At 46.1% G+C, this 10,000-nt stretch overlaps 1 protein-coding gene across 6 annotated transcripts in view; it reads left to right on the forward strand.

The window, feature by feature from the left end:
• Positions 1-10,000, forward strand: part of pcdh15a (protocadherin-related 15a) — a 267,430-nt gene that overhangs the window by 91,078 nt on the left and 166,352 nt on the right. For all 6 annotated transcript variants that reach the window (XM_048269713.1, XM_048269715.1, XM_048269717.1 and 3 more), the window contains 2 exons: positions 3,424-3,438; positions 4,257-4,322. In XM_048269713.1, coding sequence (XP_048125670.1) covers positions 3,424-3,438; positions 4,257-4,322 — 81 coding nt within the window. The remainder of the gene's footprint in view (positions 1-3,423; positions 3,439-4,256; positions 4,323-10,000) is intronic.

Raw genomic sequence — 10,000 nt, forward strand, 5'->3', positions numbered from 1 at the left:
CATAGCTTGTACCTCTCTTCCATAAAGTGGCTCTTTCCTGCTGCGCTGTCAGCGCAGTTTAAAGCCAGAGCCCATGAGAGTGTCCTTTGAACCCCCTGTGGGACAAGTGGTTTGTGTGTGTGTGTGTGTGTGTGTGTGTGTGTGTGTGTGTGTGTGTGTGTGTGTGTGTGTGTGTGTGTGTGTGTGTGTGGACTCCACAGCCAGCAGGCTCTTGACTTGTACACACCTGTGGCACTGGACTGAAGTGATAACCAAGACCAAGATATGAAGCTGCTCTCCAGCAGAAAAACAAAACAGCTAGCAAAGTTTTGCTCCATATCTGCAGTTACAGGCAGCCTTGCAGTATGGTGCAGGAGATGTTTTTTGTACCCCTGAATACCAATGAGTGACAAAGCCCTTCTTATCTCTTGAAATATTTGAATCATGTCTGTTGTAATATGATTTGTGGATTTAAATAAAGAATTAAAATGTGTGTGTGCGCGCGCTTGCTCGTGCCCGTCTATTTTATCTGATATGTCTGTTATCCGAGTATATGTGTTTGCGTGTGTGTTTTGAGGTTTGTATTTAACCTCCCTTTCCTGCTCTTTGAAGAGTTGATCTGCATCAGAAAACACACTCGGCTCTGTGGCTGATTGACAAAACCCGCAGTCTCTAAGTGCTTTTAAAAGTGGGTCGATGGTGTTCCAGGAAGACGACATGCGTGTGCAGCTCGATATTTTTTGCGTTAGCGGAGGATTTGTTTGGAACAACAAAGAGCGGGAGGCGGGGGGAGGAGAGGCCCCACTTACACGACATTAAGCGCGTTGGGTTCTTGGGGATTAGAGTGAGCACCTGGGAGTGCTTGATTTTTCCAGCAGGTTTTGTGCCGCCGCTGCACGCTTATGATTGGGTTTGTATGCCCGGCCAGCGACTGGCTTTGAGGGAAAACACAAGGCTGACATTTTGGAAAGCAGAATGCCACCCTCTCTGGGACTCACAGGAAGTCTGTTCCCTCTCTCTCTCTCTCTGTTTCTCTCTTTCTCTCTCTCTCTGTATTTCCCTCTCTATCTTTCTCTGTTTATTTCTCTCTCTCTATCTCTGTCTCTGTCTCTATCTCTCTCTCTGTATTTCTCTCTCTCTCTCTTTCTCTCCCTCTCTCTGTATTTCTCTCTCTATCTTTCTCTGTTTATTTCTCTCTCTCTCTCTGTCTCTATCTCTCTCTGTCTCTCTCTCTCTCTCTCTCTCCCTGAAGCGTCAAATGCAGATGGACATAAGGGGATGCATTTCATTATTATTGTTTTTTTATCTTTTTTTCCCTCGAGCTGCAGCAAATCAACATGTGGCCAAACAGCAGTACACCTCCATCGATTGGCCAAGAGTCTGTGTGTGTGTGTGTTTGTGTGTGCGTGTGCATATGCGTGCGTGTTTGTGATTGTGTATGTGTGTATACGTGTACTGGTGTGTGTGTGTGTGTACAGCTGTGTGTGTGTTTGTGTGTGTGTGTTTGTGTGGAGAATACTCTGAAGTTGGGAGACCACCCTCATTATGAGTGTGTGTGTGTGTGTGTGCATTTTGGAGGTGGAGTGGGGGGGCAATGAGCTGGAAGGTATGCAATCAGCATAGTGTGCAATCTGCCATCATTTCCCTGAGTGTTGGTGGAAATTGTAGGGGATGTCACACATTGCATCAAAACACAGATATGTGGGTTGATGGTCAGAAGAAGCCCATTTTCTCTGAGAGCAGCACAGAACCTTCTCACATCCCATAAACATGATGTGTCAGTGTGCGTTTGTGTGTGTGTGTGTGTGTGTGTGTGTTAGTGTCCATTCTCTCTCTACCATTGTGTGCCTCTGTGCCTCTGTGAGTGTGTGTGCTTGTGTGTTTAGTGTATGTTTGTTTCCATTCTCTCTCACAGTGTGTGTTATTTTCTGTGTGTGCGTGTGTGTTTGTTTGTGTGTGTGTACATCTGTGTCTAGTGTGTATTTCTGTGAATCTGTGAGCATCAGTGTCTGTATTTTTGCTCAAGTCAGGGACTCAAACATTGTGTGCGCAGTGCACACACACACACACACACACACACACACACACACACACACACACACACACACACACACAAACACACACACACACAGATCGCACCACCAGCTCCCTAACGGGAGAGTGACTCCCCTCTGTAATGCTGATCTGTAATGTAATGTGTGCAAGCAGGCCTCCAACACTCTCCAGCAGTGCCTCCCTCCGCTCAGGTCAAACTCTGCACTGACCTTCTCTGACCTCCCCCGTGCTCGCCCTATGGGCCGCGCAACTGCCCGTGTGGGATTAATGCAGTCCTGCTCTCTCAGGTGAGGAATATGAGACGGAACAGAAGGGAGTTCAATAACTGGAAGTGAATTACTGGAGCAGGTCAATTCCGAGGTTTTTTTTTTTTTTGCTCACATTTTGTGCTGCTCATTTAATTTTTGGTGAAAAAAATGAAACCCTGACATTTATTCGGAATGTTTTTTGGCCCTACCTCAGAAGCCGAGGGAAGGATAAGTGCCTTACTGGTGTTGACTTCAGGGTGTGTGTTGGGTGTCCTGTCAGGGGAGGGCATTTTGAAGGCCCAGATGAGGCCTCGATGGTTATTAACATTTCATTAGAAGACTATCTGCCTTTGGACACGAGGAGCCAGGTGCTCGGTTGTGCAAGAAGCACTGGACCACATAAGGCAGATGGGGTGGTGTGTGTCTGTCTGTGTGTGTGTGTGTGTGTGTGTGTATGTCTGGTGTCACTGTCTCCTCTTTTTCTAGCTCTGATAGCTCCCAGTTAACTGACACCACTGACTCATAGCAAGCAGATAGCTTACAACGGTCACTGCAGACACTCAAGGCTAATTGTGTGTGTGTGTGTGTGTGTGTGTGTGTGTGTGTGTGTGTGTGTGTGTGTGTGTGTGTGTGTGTGTGTGTGTGTGTGTGTGTGTGTGTGTGTGTGTGTGTGTGTGTGTGTGTGTGTGTACACGTGCATTGGTCCAGGGAGCCTGCAAGGCCACTGATGTCACTGTTTAGCCAGGGAGTGACTTGCCTTTTAATTGGTTGCTGAGCTTATTGAATGAACGCAGTTATTCATGTCCTTATGAATAGATTTATGACAGTGGCCTTCAGTGTGTAAGCATTCTAATACCCGCTGACACGTTGATACCTCTCCCGCTATCCGCAGCCTCATCTCCGTGTCCAAACAAGACACCTGTGTTCCGAGTCATTTCTTCACACAAATTACAGCGTTGCTTTTATCTGACTAATCCCTCTCTGCTGCCTCTGTCTTAAGATCTCTCACAGGCTGATGTCTGTCTAACTTAGCTTCTCATGTTTTTCTTCCCCTCTTCTTCTCTCCTCCTCTTCTTCTTCTTCATCTTCTTCTTCTTCTTCTTCACTTTCTCCCCTCTCTCCACCGATGCCACTAACACAGACTGGCAGTATGAGGGTAAGATTGAAAGCTCTTTCACCCCCGATGCCCTCTCCATGCTCCCGATGGCCACTCTAGTTGCCCTCACCCGTCCCAGAAGGCCTGTCCACACAGTCAGCTCCAGATACCTGTAATATCATAGCATATAATTTGTGCTCAACAACATTATCCACATCTCATGGTATAAGGGTTATGACATAAAGATCGATATTGTTACTATAGAAACTAATCAGCACACTAGAATTCATCAAATTTGAAATGCATCATGATACAACTTGAATGAGGCTGTCTTTGTTGGCCTAGGACACTTGTATAATTATAGCTGCAGTTGTCATTAGTTATAGCTGTAGTTATTGTTGACAGAGTGGACAAGCCTTTTATTTGGTGCATCCCACCCCACCCCACCCCCACCCCCACCCCCAGCAGCCTCTCTCCCCTCCACCCTTCAGAGCTGCTGCCCAGACTCCTCATGTGTCTCCCATCATGCCTCTGTGATCCTCTTTCCTCTTCTCTTCCCTGCCTGTCTCCTTTACTTAGATGCCTGCTGCCAAACCTACTATGCACAAATCCCACCCTACTGGTGATGTTCTGTATAGTGACCTTGTGCAGGTCCAGTTATTGTCCATCCCTGCTGACCGATGGCGGTGGTGGCCACGGCCCACGTGTTGCTTAGCCCAGTTATCCCTGCTGCCCCTGTTGTCGTGAGGGGTTAATCCTGTGTAATCACATACACTAAGCCCACAGGGGATGTGAAGATCCAGCACAGTGACCTGTGCTTTCCTGACGTGATGGGTTTTAAAGTGTGTCATTGTCATTGTCACCTCTCTCATCCACAGAGTGTAAGCTGTCCCGGGCGGGGCCCCCAGCCACCATCGTCACCATCGATGAGGAGAGTCCAAACGGTGAGTGTCGACTCATCACTTCCTGTCCACCCCCCCTGCTGGGAGGTTTTGTTTACCGTTGTGCTATGGTTCCTGTGTGTGTCCGTGTGTGTGTGTCTGTCTCGCTCGTTTGGTTTACTGATGCGTTCTGGGCCCTGTGTTTGTGTGTTTGCATTTGCCTCTATGTTGATTGTGGACAGGTCAAACTCTCGGACTGATCGTCACTCTCTAATCAATTCTACTATTGTCATAACGTGTGCATTAATTAGCATAATTAGCATATTTAGCATAAGCTCGGTGTAATTGGTTTGCTCAGTCTTGTCGTCAGATAATGCTGGTTTTGTTGTGTCACCACACCACAGGGGATAAGGTCGCTTGCTGTACCATGTTAATGCTAGCATGGGCTAGCGAGCGCTGATGTGAGACTTATGTGTGTGAAGGGGGCAGTTTGCCTCTGTTCGGAGCTGCAGGGGCAGTCCAGAAATCCTGGGGGAGTAGAAGGCAGCCCCTGCTCCAGATGGTGTTTTGCTGTTTCCATGGCGCACTGGGCCCCATTACTGAGGCTGTCGCGTCCGCCCAGAAAGCTCACTCCGCCACACTGTTGCGCTGCTAATGCTAGCTCACTCCATGACGGCTGTTGGACAGTTAGTGATGCGTTTGACAGGCGTGTCTGTCAGTGGAAGTGTGTGTGTGCGTATGGGTTGGTGATTGTTTGTGTTTGTTAGCATGTGTGTTTACATATGGGTTGGTGGATGTTTGTGTGTTTGTGAGATGCCCATTTGAGCTTATAGACTTTGAAGGAAACACAATTATTTTGCCACAGCATTCATATGAAGTTTATCAAGGCACCCAAAGTACATGGGAGTTTCAAATATTGTTCTCTCTTCCTTTCTCCTCTTTCTCTTCCTCTGTCTATTCCCTCTATTCCAAGCTTTTGGTTTTATTCTGTCTCTCTTTCTTTCTGTTGCACTATTGCTCTCTACCTCTACTTGTGTATCCATCTGTCTTATCTGTCATGTCTTTCTCTCTCTCTCTCTCCATCTCTCTCTCCCTCTCCCCCATTTCTCTCTCTCTCTGTCTCTGTTTCTCGGTCTGGTTGGCACTAAATCCAGCACTCCGGGGCTTATCTCTCACTTCCCAGCAGCCCTTGGGGTTGGGGAAGCATCTGTGTGGTCTGAAGGGGAATGGGAAGAGTTTTTCAGCAATTAAACAGGTGTATTGTGAGTGTGTGCTGCACACACACACACACACACACACACACACACACACACACACACACACACACACACACACACACACACACACACATACACACACACACACACATACACACACACACACACACACATCAGAGTGTATGTGTGTGTGCATGTTTGTATGTATGTAAGCTTTGCGTGTGCAGTTGTTGTCAATGTCTTTGTGTGTGTGTATCTGTCAGTATTTGTGTGTGTTCATATGTATGATTGTGTATTTGTATTTGTGCTTGTGTGTGTGTGTTGTTGTGTGCATGTTTGTTTGTGTGTGTGTGTGTGTGTGTGTGTGTGTGTGCAGTGGGTCACGGAAGGCTCTGGCAGGTATTAGGGAGGCAGGTTAGTAGAGTTTAATGAGCTGGCTGTGGACGCTGGCTCCTGCTCTTGGTTTGTTTACTGAGCACACAGCTGACTGTCAATGCTGGAGTCTCAACTCAACTCCCACAATGAGCTCTACTCCCCCTATATTGCTGCTGTGCATGCTGCACAAGTGCTGCTTTATATATATACATCTGTGTGTGTGTGTGTGTGTACGTGTGTGCATCATTTAATAAAGATAAAATGAAATACCACCAAACCATGGTGTGTATTGAAACTAAAGACCAATAATAAAGTAATAAAGCAGAGGCCCCACAGCAGCATGCGAACAGCATAGACACCAATTAATCCAAACAAACAAGGAGGATCCTCTGGCTGTGAGGCAGTATTACAGCAAATGATTCCCCATGCAGCCAGAAGCCTCTCCCTCCTCGCCCTCCTCCTCCATTGCTGGACCCAGCAGCGGCACAGACGCTGTCCTCACTGGGCCAGGTGCAGTCGCTGTCCTCACTGGGCCAGGTGCAGTCGCTGTCTTCACTGGGCCAGGTGCAGTCGCTGTCCTCACTGGGCCAGGTGCAGTCGCTGTCCTCACTGGGCCAGGTGCAGACCATCGTCGCAGTAGTTGTCAGTTGAACCCAACCTAACCCAACCCAGCCCAACCCAGCGCCAAGCTACCTGCAGAGCAATCACCCACCAAGTCTGGCGTAGTAATGTGCTGTGCTGTGCTGTGTTGACGGGAGAGTATCAGTGGTTCGACTTCTGTCCGACTCTCTTCACGTTTACTTGATGCCGGCGTCTCAGTTCCCCACACTGCTTATTTAATACATGTTAACAGCATGAGATGATGGAATTGACCTGTCAATTCAAAACAAAGCAATTATCCTCTTTGTCAGTTCCACAGCATCCTCAGTTCCAGTATATTTGTTTACTCTATGTCTTTCTGTCTTTTTCCTCTTTAATCTTTCTTTCTTTATTTCTCTCATCCTTTCTTCCTCTTTCATCTTTCTTACATTCTACTTTCCTCATTTACTCTCCACTTCCACTCTTTTCTCACACTATGCTCTTTCTTTCTTTCTTTCTTTCTTTCTTTCTTTCTTTCTTCCTTCCTTTTTGCTCATCATTTCTCCTCTTGTCTCCCATTTCTTAAATCTGTTTTTCATGTCCTTTATTCTTTCTTTAATTCTCCAATCTCTACCATGTCTCTCTCTCTATCTCTCTGTCAGTATCGTTCCTCCCCTTTCTTCATCCTGGTTGTTAATATTCATGTTTTCACGCAGTCCAACTCTGGACCAAGCAGGCAATAGTGAGCTGTATGTCCACTAATGGGCTTTCTTTGTGCCAGAGAAAGCATCTCGTAGATGTCCAGAGTCACTGCATCAATATGCCCAGACCCGGCTCTCACTGCCTCTCCACGGGCCAGATCACCACTGCTGCTGTCCATTTACTGCCTAGTTACTGATTATGGAGGGTGATGGGGATGTGTGGGTACAGCCTTATAGGGGGTGAGCTTTGCATTCACAAGGACTCTTGGTGGTGCTTTATGGAATTATTGTGTGTGTGTGTGTGTGTGTGTGTGTGTGTGTGTAGATTCACATTGGTCATGGGTGACTTTACAATGGTTGATGAATGCCTTGATTTGAAGAGAGGGAGAAGGTCAGCTTGTCTTTGCCCGTGTGTGGGTGTGTGTGTGTGTGTGTGTGTGCACTTCTGTGTTTGTGTGTGCGTGCGTGTGTGTGCATGTCTGTGTGTGTGTGTGTGTTCGTCCTTCCTCCAGCTGTTGTATAATCTGTAGTATGGTAGCATTGTAAGACATCTTTGATGTTTAAGCTACTTTCTGTGAAGGACAATATTTATCTGTGTGATAGCAGGTCAGATTGATCTCCGTCTTGTGTTGGATTGATTTGATTGTGTGTGTGTGTGTGTGTGTGTGTGTGTGTGTGTGTGATTGCATTGACATTGTGATATAATTAGTATTGGTGTGATATGATATGAGAATTATCATTCCGTTTTCAGCTTAATTTTTTGGCAGAATCAAAAGTAATTAGATGTTACTGTTATGTTAAAATGGCGGTGGTACAAAAATGCTTTTATTGAATTTATTGAAGTTGTGTGTGTGTGTGTGTGTGTGTGTGTGTAAAAATGTGTGTGGGCAATTAGTGAAAGTGTGTACTGAAAGTAGAATTACTGTCTAGCACCTGCCACTCTTTTGGATTAGGTGGGCACGTGCTCCTTCTGAATTCATGTTCACTGGTTTGTGTGTGTGTGTGTGTGTGTGTGTGTGTGTGTGTGTGTGTGTGTGTGTGTGTGATGGTGTATGTCCAAAGTTGGTGGATGTGCGTGTGTGTACTCTGCATGTTTCATGTGCAAATACCAATGTATCTGCTTGAAGGCATTCTTCCATGTTTACATGATGCATACGAGGCAGTGCTGTTTCTGTTTGCACAGTGAGTCAGCATCATCCAGTTGTTGGATTAGTATAGGAAGTTATTTTTACTGCTCCACAAATGTGTTTTTCTGCTCTTCTTCATGCTGTTGCTGTTGTTGTTGTTGTTGTTGTTTACTCTCTGGTATTATACACTTGATGGTGTTTTGGGCCCCCACTGTCGACTTCAAGGCAGCGCTGCCCCCGACGACCTCAAGGCAGTGTACCTTGCCTAACTTTAACCCTGACCCTAAGTCGACGGTAGGTGCCCAAAAGACCATATATCGTATTATGCATCAGCCTGCTGTGTTTGCAGCCCACTGCAGGCAGAGTGAGGTTTGTTGTGCCCTGACGGTGGGTCACCATAGAGCCAAGGCCACAGTTATGGATTTACTCTCCTCTCAGCAGTTGATCCTGTGGATTAATGAGGTCAGTTTGAGAGCAAACTGAGGGCTGCACTACGAAACGCGGTAACTGGCTAACCCTTGAAACTTTGGGAGTAACCGCTGATCTCTAAAAGAAAACTACACTGAGAATCTATTGTTTCTAAAGTGGCATGTTGTTTGGAGATCAAGGGTTAGTCCTGTAGGTACCTGGGTAAAGCAGTTACCTATCATAGTACACCCATCTGTACAGTGTTTAAGAGTAAAGAAGAAAATCCACATCTAAGTGTAATTCTTTTTCATTTTGTAAAGCAAATTAAACGTTTGTTTATACCTGCCGAGAGATCTGCTGAGCTGCGCAGTTCATGTCGAGATGAGTTTACATGATATTATTTTTAATAGAACGTGAGTTCATCTAAGTGTAGTTTATTTAGCGTCATGTTCAGGTTGTTTGTTTTGCTGTTGTTTTTTTATGGAGAATATTAGTTGAGATGTTTCAGTAGAGGAAAATGAGGAATTAGTTACATTATCGTGTGGTGGGTTAAGAGCCGTTTCAATGGCGCGCGCGCGCGCGCGTGTATGTGTGTGTGTGTGTGTGTGTGTGTGTGTGTGTGTGTGTGTGTGTGTGTGTGTGTGTGTGTGCATATGTGCGTATGTGTGTTTGTGTGTGCGTGTGTTTGCTGCTGATCAGAGCAGAGTTAAGTGCTCTTTGATTGTCGCGAGAGTGGCTTTGTAATTATGCTGCTGGGTGGGTGTTATATGGGGGCTTTAATGGGGGTTTTAATTAGTTTTATATCCCGGTTAATAGATTTCTCTGTTTTTGCTCTCCTGGTTTGTTTTCATTAGGAAGACGGTGGAAACACGGCTTTCTGTGTTTCTTTTCCCCTTTTTTCTTCTTCTTTTCATCAGCTCCTCTTCCATCTGAAATTGCTTTTCTTCCAGTTTGATTTCCCTCAGTGCATTCCATTTAACTGGAAATAAGATGCTCTTCTTCTCCACACCACACAAGAAATACTGCTGCAGGTGCAAGGCCCTTTCTTTTTTGCGGTGGAGCCGAGAGGAGGAAGGATGTTCAGTTTATTCTTAGACTCCTGACAGTAGAGTTATGTTTTGAGTTTGGAGGGAACAACACACCCAAGGGCACCCACACTGGAGTTGGTTGGTCTAGTGCTTTGAGTGGTCCCCTCTAAACCCAGCTAAACCCAAGGATAACAGTGGGCAGAATGCTCAATAAATCCCAGGGACTGCCACCGACCATTGTGCCCTTACTAGCATTTATGTAGCCTCTGAGGATCAAAAGGGGTAGTGTGTTGGTCTTAGTGACGG

Source organism: Alosa alosa, chromosome 18, assembly GCF_017589495.1.
Source record: "Alosa alosa isolate M-15738 ecotype Scorff River chromosome 18, AALO_Geno_1.1, whole genome shotgun sequence".
Classification (NCBI taxonomy): Eukaryota; Metazoa; Chordata; class Actinopteri; order Clupeiformes; family Clupeidae; genus Alosa; species Alosa alosa.